This window comes from Cataglyphis hispanica, chromosome 11 (assembly GCF_021464435.1).
Source record: "Cataglyphis hispanica isolate Lineage 1 chromosome 11, ULB_Chis1_1.0, whole genome shotgun sequence".
NCBI classification, from domain to species: domain Eukaryota; kingdom Metazoa; phylum Arthropoda; class Insecta; order Hymenoptera; family Formicidae; genus Cataglyphis; species Cataglyphis hispanica.
The window spans coordinates 5443881-5459068 of NC_065964.1; the positions used below are offsets into that span (position 1 = coordinate 5443881).

At 37.6% G+C, this 15188-nt stretch overlaps 3 protein-coding genes across 3 annotated transcripts in view; 2 read left to right on the forward strand and 1 right to left on the reverse strand.

Moving 5' to 3' along the window:
* Nucleotides 1-20: 20 nt before the first annotated feature.
* On the forward strand, nucleotides 21-1147 carry LOC126852641 (eukaryotic translation initiation factor 3 subunit K). Its single transcript, XM_050597634.1, has 4 exons — nucleotides 21-146; nucleotides 326-545; nucleotides 623-842; nucleotides 951-1147. Exons 1-4 carry the CDS (start codon nucleotides 94-96, stop codon nucleotides 1106-1108), a joined length of 651 nt encoding a protein of 216 aa, XP_050453591.1. The 5' UTR covers nucleotides 21-93; the 3' UTR covers nucleotides 1109-1147.
* A 196-nt stretch (nucleotides 1148-1343) lies between these two features.
* LOC126852627 (pseudouridylate synthase 7 homolog) lies at nucleotides 1344-4157 on the reverse strand. The gene is made up of 6 exons (XM_050597591.1): nucleotides 3867-4157; nucleotides 3292-3789; nucleotides 2735-3211; nucleotides 2002-2656; nucleotides 1782-1933; nucleotides 1344-1701 (listed from the first exon to the last, which is right to left on the reverse strand). Exons 1-6 carry the CDS (start codon nucleotides 3961-3963, stop codon nucleotides 1532-1534), a joined length of 2049 nt encoding a protein of 682 aa, XP_050453548.1. The 5' UTR covers nucleotides 3964-4157; the 3' UTR covers nucleotides 1344-1531.
* A 1297-nt stretch (nucleotides 4158-5454) lies between these two features.
* The window catches only part of LOC126852645 (uncharacterized), a 70648-nt gene continuing 60914 nt past the window's right edge, over nucleotides 5455-15188 (forward strand). Inside the window, 1 exon segment of the mRNA XM_050597639.1 lies at nucleotides 5455-5881. Coding sequence (XP_050453596.1) covers nucleotides 5786-5881 — 96 coding nt within the window. The 5' untranslated portion in view covers nucleotides 5455-5785.

Here is a 15188-nt window from a genome sequence, read left to right on the forward strand (position 1 = left end):
CTATGATCTTGCACGTGTGCTTTTAGGTTACAGGTTACAGATTACATTTCAATCACGCCGACAATAGTTTATTAAAGTCTGAAATTGACGAAAATGGCTGAGGCAATGCGTCAAACCGTAGCTGGAATGCTCAAAGGCATCGAAAGGTATTTCTTTTTTATGCTTTTTTTCAATATTCTTATTTGCATAAATAATCTGTTTAACGAAATTGCTAATCTATTTCCTAAAATTATATTATTGCACAGAAATAAAAAATTATGTTTATTCGCTTTTCTAATTTTTAATTATTCTTATATGTTATCTACATTGGAGTATATATTTTCAGGTACAATCCAGATAACCTCACAACCTTAGAGAAATATGTGGAAATACAATCGAGAGAGAATGCTTATGACTTGGAGGCAAACTTAGCTGTTTTGAAGCTCTATCAATTAAATCCGCACCGATTTAATATGGATATTACATGTCAGATACTACTGAAGGCTTTAACCAATCTTCCACATACTGACTTTGTGTTATGCAAATGTTTACTCAGCGAAAAATTAGTAAGTTTGATTAAAATATAAGATAGCTTTTTTTTCTTGATGAATGCTATATTCATATATTTTACATAAATCTTTAGATGTCAGAAAGCCCAATTAGTCAAATCATGTATCTGGGAGACATCTTGGAGCGATGTGATTTTCAGCATTTTTGGGACAGAGTATTATCCATGTCAGAACTTTGCGATAGAATTGTAGGCTTTCAGGATTCAATAAGAAAATTTGTGTGTCACGTAGTCGGTATTACGTTTCAAACAATAGATAAAGGATTGCTGGCACAATTGCTTGGTGGTGTAGATGGTATGTATTGTTTCATATATATATATATATATATATATATATATATATATATATAAATACTTTATTTTTAATATTACACAATGAGATTTATCAAGTCATGTTTTATAGATGCAACATTAAAGCACTGGGTAAAAAAGTATGGCTGGAAGGAAGAGAGCAAATCAATCATTTTCATTGCAAACCAAGATGAAAATATCAAGACCAAAAATATTACTGAAAAAATTGATTTCGAAAATGTGGCAGGTTTGATGGCTGCTTGTTTATAAAGACAGGAACTATTTTCTAATAAATTATTCCTTGAAAGAGTCTTAATCATTGAAAAAGTTTTTTGATTATCGCTGGATCAATTAATTTCTAGTGTTTTTGTTTTCACTAAGAAATGCACATATATAGATATATATGAATATTAATACAATTTTATATAATATGTATGTATTAGATGTTTATATTTAATATATATATATATATATATATATATATATATATATATATATGTATATGTAATACATATACATGTTTAATGATTTATAAAAATTACTACATTTTCACTGAACTTTGACATATTTTGGAGATGTATTTTTTAACATCATCTATTTTCATTGTTTCATTTTTTTCACATTAATAGATTTGTTCCGGAACTTTACATAATTCTCTTCTATATTATTTCAACTTCTATTGAGTTTGTGCAATTACGTTACAGTACTTATACTGGCTTGTACATTCTCTGTATTATAAGAAGCAGATAAAGCAACTTGTGTTTCTGCTGAAGTATCATTTTTTAAAATTTCACGCAGGGCCATTGTAGCATAAGTACTGGGCTCTAAACACATCTCAATGATTAATGCTTTATTCTTTCCATCTGAAAATAGTATATACATATATAATGGAAATTCTTTTAAATAAACCTTTTGTATAAATATGAAAACATAACCTATTTACCTGGATTATTCTGTGGCGATACAAGCTTCCTCATTTCATCAATATCTGATAGAATAAGATTATCATGTTTTTCTTTATAATACATAATTTTCCAAGATAATTTCATTGGAATTTGCAATATTTTTCTATAGGTACCACTCAAACTGTATTTTCTAGAAAATATAGCCATCAATAGTAACAATTTATTGCTATATTAAATTTATAAATAAAAAAAACTTACTTATTGTTTTGTTTAAGATCAGTGGTTAATTCGTCCTTTGTTAAAAATTCATCATACCAAGCTTTAGCATATGATGGATATGTAACTTTCCATCCAGGTTGAGGCATAACTACATCAGCTAGAGTGTAATTTGGTAAATCTTCTTCTTTAAGACTTTTTATTATTGAAAAATTTTGTTCCAAATTTTCTTCACTTGCTTTATTTGCTGCTGGATCGATATTTATTTCTTCAGGAGAGATAACATCAGTTTCTCTGAAGTCATCACTATCATTCAAAGGATACTTTATAGTTTCATCAGTTATATTTTCTTGGCAGCTTTGTTTATCATAAACTAGATCACCCACAATTACATTTGTTCCGAATTGATTTACTCTTCTTGACACAATACGATTCCAAATAAAGCTCTGATAAGCATGGATATACATTAATCGAATGTTTCGAGGTATAGAATCAAGCGCGCCTAAAGGATTTTTCTCGCTCGATATTTGTAGACCTTTCAAAAGTCGCGCTTCAATCTTGTCGATTCTTTTGATCTTGGCATAAGCAGCATGGGCATCTTTGGTTTCCGCATAAATCTGTCTAGCTTCTTCTAATTCTTTGTCCTGTTCTCCTGGTCGCGGTTTCAGAATTAATTCAATTGCTTCATGCCATTTACCTAATTAGACAAAAATATAATTATATATATCCATTAAATTAAAGTTCTGCATGTTATAATATGGAGAATAATAATTACCTTGAAGTAGACGTTTCCCAATTTCGTGTGTGGGTATAGAAGCTACTGTACCAAATCTTTGCAAACCATAGTAATTAATGAAGCCGTTATCGCGAAATAATGTCATTGCTTGTTCAATCTCTTCGTCTGTTCCGCAAACATTTCTTAATGCTATTTTAAATTGATTGCCACGTAGCATGCCTAATTTCAGACTGTTTTTAGCATATTTAAAATTCCCTACATATGCGCCGTGTATTTTTTTACTTGCTCTCAATATGTTTCTTGCATCTACCTTTCTCAAACTAATCCATTGAGTCGTCCATGCTCGACGATCTTTTGTACCAGGATAAGTGAAATTGTTGGGTTGTATTCGCAGATTCGTGGCCAATTGATTTAAAGCATCAATTGTATCCATATTTACTTTATGCAATAGAAAATGGCAATAATCGCCATCGCGTTTTGTCCAATCTACTCTGTTGTCTTTGCGTATCTTGTGATCTGTGATATATAGAATATAGAATAGATATAGAAAAAATGAAAAAGTATATAAATTAGATATAAATAAGTTTTTAACTTACCATTCTTAATGTTTTTAGTATATGGAATAATTGTGATAAATTTCTTATCATCTTTGTCTGTTGTTTGGCTGATAACATTTGCCAAATTTTTTGCAATTGTATGAATAATCCTACGTTCAGTTTTCTCTACATTTGTTACATCAATCTCTATACTTGAAGGATTTTCTTTCAGAACTTGCAGTTGGTCCCATATTGTCGATGATACCAGTGTTCTTAGATCTTCGATATTTACATTGTCATCTGGATCACTTGGAATATCCTGATGGGTTAGCTTGGCTACTTGTCCATCAAGGTCTATTTCGTTAACATGGAAATCAGTATATCTCTCTTTAATTATTGCAGAAAAGCCAGAGTGTTTGCTGATGTATTCTGTAATCCCTAAATCATATTCTTTCAATCTATTGCCAATGTCCAATTTATTCCTCTTTGCATTTTCTCCTGGTAATTGATCAAAATTACGTTTAAAGCCTCGTCGGTGAGAATTATTCTGGTAACCACCTTAACAAGAATAATTTCTTTTCAACAATTACAGAGTCATATCAAATGTTTATTGTTGTAACAAACGATTAAATTACCTTTCCATTCGGATCTCCTAATATTGCGATTTTTATTATTTTGGTGTTTTTGCCCGGCAAAACTTTTATTTGCAAAAATAGTATTATCAGCAGACATTATAAGTGAGTTCGGCAAAAAAAATACGTAAGAATTGCTTTTGTGATTAATTTATACCTTTATGTCTAAATCAAATTCATTTTACAAAATGCATTTATTGAAAGTCGAATATCTCATGTCAAGTGTCGAACACGTGTCAAAAAGAGAACGCTGCCATATTCTTTCTGACATATCGTATTATGGTTTCGAATTTTACTTTCTGATTAATTTAAAAAAAAATAATATATTTAAATTTTTAATAAATTTTTACGCTATCTCTCTTCCTCTTTCGGATTTAAGTTTTTTAATAATAAAAGAAAAAGATATAATTTGTCATTTTCGCTTAAACGCATGTTGATAAAGCAAATCATTTCGTTTATAGTTTAGTGAAGTTGATTGAAGATGTCACTAATTTGAATGATGTTGAATGCCGCCATATTCCTTTTCATTTTAGCGCCATTTGACCGTTGCATTTTAGCAGAGATCTCCGGATTCTTCGCGCGCAAAGAAAAACTCGATAACATATAGCGATTTAATGTAGATACACTAAACAAGGTATTTAATTTTAAACAATTAGTAATAGTAAACACCAGAAACCCTTTGGATTTGATTTTAATCATAGGAAACTTCATTTATATATCAAAAAGGCATAACTCATCTTCTTTTCTCTCTAATTTTAATTTGTGGCTTCGGTTTCTGAGATCACTAATCGCTTATTTTATAATTTATTATATAGGCATTGTGTACTTTATGCATTTATATATTTATGTACTTATAAAATAAATTAAAATATTTATATACAAAAATAACTATAATGTATATAATATATAGGTACATAAAATAAAATAAATTTATAAGATAATTCATATATATGTTTTATTTTCTCTTTTTTAATGTTACAACCATCTAATCAATATGTTTTACTTTTCAGAATATCATGAGAGAAAGACGATCCCTCTTTGCAGTAGAGAAACGAATCATCGAAGAAATGCTAAAGAATACAAAAAAGTGCAATTCTCTTTTTATTCTGGATGCTTGAAAAAGAAAAAACAACCAGTGTTGATCGCGTGAAAATACCCCGAGAGTACGCGTGGCCGTGTGGGAGGACGCCTGTGGGGATGATCAGATAAGCGCGTGGCGGGTAAAAAATGAATAGAGGGAAAGCCACGATCGGATTTGTAGGCTCTCCACAAAACTCGGAATTTCGGATTGCCGTTTAATGAATTTTTTTGCAAGTGTTTCATAAATAATTCATTGGAAAATCAAATGGGTTGTTAAATAATCCGCGAAAATTTGCGCCAAAGAGAAAAGCAAAGAATTCCGAGATCCGCGAATATAAAACGAAGGTAAGCTCATTTCCCGAAGCGGTCCTGAAGGAGAGCACGCACCCTCGCGGACGGCGCGAGTACGAGATCTGTGGTGGTAGTGGGGGAGGGTACACGCGCGGATTACGGCTACGACGTGCGTAGAAGAGTGATGGTGGGGGTAGGAGAACGCGCGCTGTCAGTCCAACGTGAGCTACGGCCGAGTGTGGATCGCGCGCTTGCGCGCGCGCGAGATTTAACGTCGTGTCGTCGTCAGTGGGCGTCATTGCGTCCATACATCGTCGTCGTCGTTAACGACGCGGAAGTTCTTCGTCTCGACTCTTCCGTTCTCGTCGCGAAGAAAATTTTGACAGTCGCGAGTGTGACAACGGACTACGATCTGTGATCTTTGTACGCCGTCGCGTACCGTCTCGTCCCGAATTCGGCGCGATTCGCGAGATGTCAGGTACGCGTAGATAAAACGCGTACGCGGGAAAAACGAATGCGCGTGTCGACGACTTGCCGGCTGCCGACGCGGGATGAGCGCCAGAGAAGTCACCCTCTTCGGCGGGTCCCCCTGGGGCTTCCGCATGCACGGCGGATGCGACACACATCAACCTCTGCGCATCTCCAGGGTGAGTGAACGTTACGATATTTTTTTCGTAATCACGTGAGCACATGATTGGAAAACAAGGATTGCATTGAAAGGGATTTATATGTATGTATGGAATGATTTGATTTTGCGAATACTTTTCTTTCGCGAGCTCACGTGATTACGATATTGTAATATTTTCTTGAAATTATTTATAGGTTATATAAAGGGTAATTAGATTTCGCGGGGTGTGATATAAACATAACATTATATACATTGCATGTTATTTTATATTTGATATTTTTGGAATGTGTGAATATATATATATATATATATATATATATATATATATATATATATATATATATACATATACATATATATCAATCACATTATTCCACAGCGAAATGTGACAATGTTAATTGTTATTAATGATAATAATTATTCGTGTACACTATATGTATTGTAGAAGAGCACGCGTCAATTATATGATTTATGTTCAACACGATGCACACACAAAGCCAAGTGATACTGGAAATGTAATCATAATTATGTCACAATTTAAATACTTGATGAAGATATATCGCTGCGATTATTAATTAATTAATTAATAAATATCTTATTAAACGGGCATGATTAAATTTCGCTGCAATTCTTGTTATCGTTACTACAGCGCATAAATATGTCAATCAATTCACCAAATTTCCGTCGGATATTTCTAACATCCGTTTATCGCCAAAGCAGCCTACAAAAAATATACGATTTAAAAAAAATACTCGAGAAAACGGTTTTTCCTCGTTATTATCCAATTTAGCGGCGCGTCTTGGACTTGTCATTTATCGTAAGTGGTGAAAGGAGATAATCGCGTAAGTGGAAAAAGTTGCATCGATCCGCCCGTGTCATGCCGTATACTTTTATCACTGAACATGCCACCGTAATTTTCTCGCCAAACACTGCAAATCTATATCCACTTTTATGTGCCTTATTTAGTCTATGAGAAACTAGAAATTTGCCGTAAAAATTCTCGTTTATAAGATAAACGAGAATTTTTAAGAAGATAATAGATTAGATAGATTTTTAGAAGATAGATTATTATCTACAGGAACAAAAATAATTATCGTACATCATATATTTCTTATTGACCGAAATAGATCGTGTAATTTTCTATCTCTTGATTAGATCTCTCTTAATTTATATCGGAATTTCCTGTTTGTCCGACGCGAATTAAAGAGGAGAGTACAATTGCGAAATTACAGCATAAAACTACCTGTTTATGCTTTTTTTTCTAAATACTGACAATGAGTCAATAAAATTTTTTTTTTTTTTTAAATTTTGTTTTCATGTTTTGTTTTTTATTGTTTTTCCATGGCTACACTTTAGTCGATGCTTCTTGCTGAGTAAGCTCCTTCTGCATATTTATTACGATTTGAATAAAGTCAATTTTTTGGCGACTTGAATTGTTCGTAATTTTTGATAAAATTACAATTTTTTAAAGTTGAATAATCAAATTATAATTTATTTTTTAATAAATTTAAAAAATAACAATCTAAACGCTTCTAAAAAGAGATACATAATGGAAAATAAAATTTTATAGGTTAATCTTTTAAAGATTTTCATGTCTTTTAATATATTCAACATTTTTTTAGACGTATTAAAATTATATATTTCACTCAATATAATAATCAGGAGATTATTTACATTTTTTCTGAAAAATAAAAAGTATTTTCAAGCACTCTCTCTTCCTTCTTCCCTCTCTCTCTCTCTCTCTCTCTCTCTCTCTCTCTTTTAAGGAATCTGATCACGGCATATAATTTTTTCGATTTCTATAATTGCAAGAGAGAGAGAGAGAGAGAGAGAGAGAGAGAGAGAGAGAGATGACACACATAATCGCGATTATGAAACGACCAACTCTCGCGCTAGCTACGATTTCAGACATTCGATAGTTAGATCTGTTGAGCCACGACGAAGGTCAACTTGACAAGAGCCTTGACGTGATTTCGCTACCTCATTGTACCATCGTTACGTGTCGTAACGCCGAATCTCATTTTATTCTAACGGCGGCACTCGGATCGACCACGTGCTCGACGGATTATGAAAATAATGCGTATTAACGACGGTTCTGCCTCACGCGGAGACGCGATCGATTTTGGCACGCGAGGTTCTCAGACTTGATTCTAAATTTTCTTTGCGGTTATAAAATTGGAGTAGTTCACAAATATATGCGCGTATTTCCGCGAATATCCATTTCGATTGTGACGTCTTCGCCTCTGTAATTTATAATTAGTCTTAATAATTAAAAGCTGACAGTATTATAATCTACGTAGGTGTGGCTTGATATAGTACGCATTTTATTCTAAGACAGTTGACACTATTTTTGATTAATTAAATATCGATGTCTCCACATGGCGTGAATTGTTTATCATGCCTGTATCGAAAAATTGTGATGTCAATTTTGTAAATATTTCCCACGTGTTGTAGCTCGCTCGCTCGCACGACACGTGACCTTTTATTATGTAACGTAGGTGATGTTGTGACGCGGCAAATGATTCATAAATGCTACAAGCGCGCAAATTGTTGCAACGTAAGCCGTGAGACAGAACTTTGTTTGAATTGCATATTAGGCGCGTGACATGAATATAACATTTTGCTGCGGAAAACACGTCGAGATGCGAGAACATTCTTCTTTTCTAGTTGACGGAAGCGGATCAAAGGTCGCGCTAAAATTACGGCAATTCGCGCCGTATTTTCAGTTCGATGCAACGCGAAATATCATCGCGTCTCTCGAAGGAATTTCCACGATTTTCTTTGATAGCGACTTTCATAGATGACCTTACCGTCGCGTCCTTAAGGTTTCTCGTCGAAGCAAGGGATATAAAAATCTATTTAGCATTTGTTTAAATCTTGTGTCAAAATTACGTAACTTTGTGTGCTTAAATTATTACTTAAATTAGACCGAATTTGAATGAATTTTATAAACAAATACGCGATGATCGGGTCATGCAAATTTGCAAATTTGCATATAGATAAAAATTAATTTATCGCGTATATTGTTGTAACAATTTTTTGCGATCTTGATTGAGTAACTGCGCGCTGATCCATGTGTACACAGCTTAAATTCGAAGCTTAATCGGTTAATGTGTTGCTTGACGAAGAAATACAACGACGTTCTTTGACATACGATCCATCTCTAAGCGCTTATCAGTGTCGTCTATGCAGAAAGTTATTTTCGCTCGAATGAGCAGCACGTGTTCGGTATTAACGTTTCATACTTTATGTTTTGCATCTCGTCGGATATACGGCGTATGGGGATTGTTGGGGGAAAATTGAGAGTAGTCGATAAATGAAGCGACTCTTATTCTCTCTTTCTCTCTCGTCTTAAGTTACATTAGAGGCGGCAAATTGTAAAAAATGCAAGCGGCGCAAAAAGAAAAATAAGTGGAAGGATATCGTGTAACATTGACATCGCCTTTTCAAAGCCGCAGAAACCGGCATGCATTTGTGACGCAATCGTGTGTGAACCGGCAATGCGGGAGAAACGTCGTCTCGTGCGGCAACAATTAACCGCACAATTGTGCGATGCTTTGCGGTCGCGAAAGGTAAATGCGAATTTCCGTTTTAGCAGGCTGTCTACGCCGCGAAAGTCATCGTCGAAAGGCTTTTTTTTTTTTCGCGGGCGTAGATTACTCTGATACTTCTCTATCAGGGTTTTTTTTTTTTTGCGCGCCGACAGTTTCTTTAATCTTTGTACGGGCCAGCAGTCATCTCAATCAAGAAAAGATGCCGTAATCATTGAAATAATTGCACGGAAGAAAGCGACGAAAACGAGATGAATTTAATAAAAAAATTTTTTTTTTTTTTTTTTATGAAGTATTGGATCCCGTTTCGGATCAGCGTAATTATTAGAGAAATTTGAAAATTTAAGTGCTCGTTATGAGCGTTTCAGACTACGCTTTGTTCGCGTCAGAACGAACATCCATATAGTGATAATAGGCAATTTATTCTTATGAGCGCAAATGGATTAAAGGTTTGCGTCCTGTTCTTCCGTCCTGCGGTGGTCTCGATTAACACGGTGACCCTGTTAGCGATTACGAAGTGCTAACGATTGCATAACATATTCAAATCGTCTTTCGAATTTGTGCGATTTTAATATCAATTATATGTTTCTCGTAGCTAGAGAGTATATAATCTTTTATTAAATAAAGAAACGGCGCAATTTGTATAAATTCCGTCCGAGACGAATTTGTCATATTAATTATTAGAGGATTAAAGGACGAGGAGAACGTCGTTCTCGCGACGCTTTTCGCTTTAAGAAAAGCAGTATCGCAATCAAAATTTACAACGCACATTTCCGCCGTTAAATCTGCGCTATAAAATGTTAATAAGTCACGTCCGGGAGAGAGAGCGACACGAGGATTAAAGTTCCACTTTAAGGCACAGTTGCAGTGGCTCTGTTCCTAATAATCCTAAGTCGCCGATTTCCGCGTTCCGAACGCCGGCGGCGATGTTTCATTATAATGCTCGCGCGAGGATTTATTTCGCCCTCCGCCCGCCTGTCAAAGACCCATTTCGTTTTCCGCTAAATCGAAACCGGTCACGTGCTATCGACTTCGCGCACGGAATTCCACGCGGGGCTGCCTTGGATCGTTTACCGAGCGAATTAGTTCACGTACATGCGTCGGAATTTTTTTTTTTTTTTTTAGGAAAATTTCAAAAATGAAACTTCTTGTATCACGTATCGTATTCGCGATCGGCTGCGTTACTTTCCGATAGATAGTTTGATTTAATTTATTCGCATATTTTTCCTCCTATCCTATAATTTCGCGCGCGCGTCTTAAAACTTCTTTACGACGAGGCTCGCCTTGGAGCGTGTCGAATGTATAAGTAATCGCGGCATTTTCGATCTCTGTGCTCGCGGGATATATAGTTTATCGCTATGTCGAGCGATGACGGGGTGGATAATCAACGAAAATAGACACGTAACGCGTAGTGGCGTGTTGCACCACCGATTGTGGTACACGTCATTGCTCGGATCTCGTAATGTAACGCTCGAGTCAAACTAAAACGTCCGCGCTCATCCACGGAGCTCGGGTAACGGGCTTTATTATGAAAGCAAATAAATTATCCAACGAATCTCATTATTCCCCGCTCACTCTTCTCGGCGGCGCGCGCGATACTTCAAATGAGCGCGAATTATACGCGACGAAGCTTCTTACATTAAATCTACGCAGGACGAGAGACATATGTTTTTATTTAAATATTATGGAAATCACTTTCCTCTCGGTGGACAAAAATTGAAAATCGAGTGTTGATTTAATGCGAGTTTTCTCGATTTAACGAACGTGTTTGAGAGTGAGAAAGAGAGAGAGAGAGAGAAAGAGAGAGGAATCTTCGATGTCTTATCTCGTAATAAAAATATCTACTACCGCGATATTAACTCGTTTATCGTGTTTATTCATCCGCCGGTTGAATGATCGCGGCTTGACATCTCTCGACACGCGCGAGTAGGATACACGTTGTGGGCGGAGCGTGAGAAGTGAAGGGTCAAAGAGCTCGATGCAATTTTTTTTCCGGCTTGCGTAGACGAACGTTTATTGCTATCGAGCATTAGAGATGAGCAATTGCGCCTGCATACTGCATCCCTCGTCGGTATCAATTTGGTGTACTCGCTCTCTGACCCCGGGGCAAACGGCCATTAATTCACACTTATCTCCGGCGTTCACGGAGTCGTTCGCATTCTCGGATAGAATGACGAATCTCGGTGGCTGGATTCTCGTTTAATCGACGGCCACGCCGGCATCGCCGGATGCAAATTGGTCGCGGAATGTGCGCTTCGGATATAACGCGACCGTTAAAAATAGATATCCGCCGCGGACAGAATATGCGTTCAGCTTGATGTGCCTTCGATTAATACGCGAATATGCTTCTTGGAGGAATTTCAAACGCGCGCGCGTTTCGATCGTTTTGATGAGCGCGGCCGAATTCCCGATGCGCGAAAATCATTTTCACGTCCGTTCGCGAATTATGCGGCGTGTTTTATCGTGGCCGCGCGAGCAAGTTCAACATTAATTGAGGATAATAATCAAAACAGGCAGTAATATTCGCTTCGCCGGAATGCTAAATGTCGATAATGAAATAAATTAATAGATGCGTTTGTATTAATTTAACATAAATAGTCATTTCAACGCTTTGCTTATCGAGATTGAACATCTTGCGCAGAGGTTGAATAATTTCGCTTCAATTTACAATTTATCAAAATCGACGTATTCAACTTTATCCATATATATATATATATATATATATAATTCCAAATTGTTATTTATACTAGCAGCATTTGCTGCGACTTGAGGAGGAGGCCGCGAAATCTGTCGTGGCTTAATTCATTGTTCAAAGCTGCGAGCGTAATAACGTGATGGCATGAAAGCCGTCGAGCTACATCGTAACAAGACCGTTAACGGCGATAAGTAACGCACCCCGACGCGAGACATGACATTAATAGAAACTTGTAACTCGGTCCAAGTACTTTGCGTTACGGAATACGGAAACGACAACATATTGTGCCATTAATACATGTTGCCTCTCTCTCTCTCTCTCTCTCTGTCGATCTTGGGACAGAGCACGAGGTGGAGCCGCCGCGCGCTTTACTCCTTTCCGCCCGTAAAAGTAATCGATCGCCGCCGCCGCCTGCAGACTCGCGCACCGCGCTTGCAGCCCCGCACGCCGGGCTGCATAAGAGTAGGCGTCGTCGCCCCGACACCTGGCTACGCCAATGGTTGCGGCATCGGCCCCAGGGATGGTCCCGATACTCAGCGGGACGATATCTTCCCTTTGCGACAGCAAGAATATTATTGGCATTCTTTTTTATCTGAGCCTTTATCTGAGATATTGATACCCGAGGATATTTGATATTGTGCCTGGGTGGGCTATCAAATTATACGATTTGGATATTATCAGGAAGCTTATTCTTTGGAGAGATATCCGTTGTATTCGGTGATAATTAAGAGAGAAAAAAATTTTTAACGATAAATTAATAGAGATGAGGATATTATATATGCATACTCGGGCAAGTGTGGTGAATGGAGAAAGTGATGTAAGGGTATCGTATTAAATTCTAGACGTCTCCCTAGAGGCGAAATACCGCTCTGTTGTCAAGGATTTAATAACTGTGTGCATTCGATCGCAAGCGCAAGTTTGATGTCTGCCCATAAATTTGCCCCGACGATCTCCGTCGTGCGTTTGGCGCGTAAATAAATGCTAAAGCCGCCGCCGCTGTCTAATGAATAATGGACGGCGCAATTCCCAGCACCTGATAACACCTTTGTTTCTACCGCTATGAACGTGATAACGACAAGGTCAGGAATATATTGCAGTGACGGCAATTATACGACGTTTACGGCAATCTCGGTACGCTTCTCTCGAAGCGATAGAGGAGGTGCGACGGGAAGGACGCTCTTTGTTCATGCGTATTTTATGTTAGGAATGTGAGGTTCATTTATTGCACTTTGATTGCATGTCCGTCTATTTTCATAACTGTCATTCATACATTTACAGCGATAGAGAGTCCTAAAGAGTGTAAAGATCTTTTTTTCAAAATTTATTTAAAATGCAAAAGGAACTCGAGCTTATTTTATGTCCGCGAGTATTATACATATACTCAGGTCACTGGGTTAAACCCAGACGAAGAGGTTTTTTTGCCATAATCCCAAGTGCTCAGTTTAGGAATTAACGACGAAGGTCAGCCACCTCTCATATAGAGTGACTCGTCGCGACGTTTCCGCAGCGCGAGGGGCCCCTGAATGGGCGAGGGGCAAATGGCCGCTAATAGCATTTTGACGAGCCACTCGTACGACCCCGATGTTGTACATACATACGACGATGATTGTGTGTCTGGTGGGGCGCGCGTTCCGCGGGTGCAAGAGGGGCCCCCTCGCGCTCTTTAGTATATTGGTCATTCCGACGAAGGGAGAGAGAGAGAGAGAGAGAGTGTCAGTGACTCAGTCACTCGTTCGCGCCTGCATTCTCCCTGTCGACGTTGCCCTCTTGTGAGAAAGAGAATGTGCTCGCCCCGTTTCGAACTAGCATTCGCTTACGCCCGCATAACAGAGCCCCGCTGTGTCACTACGCCTCTCCGCAGCCCTGTCCTCTACTCTCGATACTTATCGTCGTAGAACGAGTTAGCGACCAGGAACGTGTCCGATTTTGCCGAGACCCCGAAAATCGCGTTTATCGCTTACGATTCATCTCCGCGCTCTTTAGAATTAGATATTTTCTTATCGGAAATTTTATTTTGATTTTATCACGTTTCTTTTTTTTTTCCTTATTTTTATATATTATTTATATTTTTTTTTATTGAATTTTTTTTATTTTTCTCTTAAATTATTATTTTTTTATTATTCCAATTATAATCGAGGAGATTCTTAATTTATTGATATCAAATATATTATAAATAAAAATATAAACATTGTAATAAATAAAACATTATATATGAGGGAAAATTATTCAAAGCGTCAAAATTCATCATTCGATATACCGTCTTGTTTGGCGAATTCTTTGCATTCCGTTTCTCCTTAGGAACCTCGGTGGAGCCTCGTAATCACGGGCCTGAGGGTCCCATATGCCTTCACCGCGTCGAGGCGACCGCGCCGTCGTTTCTTGGGCCAGTGGCAGCGATTCCTCGCCCGCGAACGATCGAGAGACGTACGTTCCCGATCGCCGCTCGTTCTAGGCGCACGTGTTTCCTCGCTCCTGAAATACGAATTATCAAATCGCGCTTGTTATCAGGAAATATCACGGAATCCGCGATTCGTATCTAACTAATGGATTTTTAATTTCGCGCCATTTCGATAACGCGGATAAGCGGAGATTGATGCCTTATCGGATCTGCGTCGTTGTTTCGCTAGTCGATGACGAGCTGCGGTTCGGCTCTCTTTGTGCGGAAACGGTGCTCCGATAAAATAAAAAAAATTGATTAAATGATCGATGAATATGTCGGATTGATACGGGCAGAAACGCGAACGCCTGAGTCATATCTATGGTGCAAGACTCGATAGCGGCTTCTTTTTTTTTCGCGCGGAAACAGAGAAAGCTTTGTGCCACGGAATACTGTGAACGCCCCGTAAGAGCTTGGAGAGTTGCTCGGTAAATTCATCGCGCGTATTCCGAGAAACGCGGAAGTCGCGCTCGCGAAGCGGTCCGGAAGTTTCAACGTGCGAGAGACACGCGATAGATGAATTATTCGCTCTAATGTCCAATTGACGTTTAAACGAGAAAACGCGAGAGAGATCGGCGAAAATCGTTTCTTCATTTTTCTTTAGCGAAAAGGTGGGTCGAATTTTTGAGTCAGATTTCTTCGA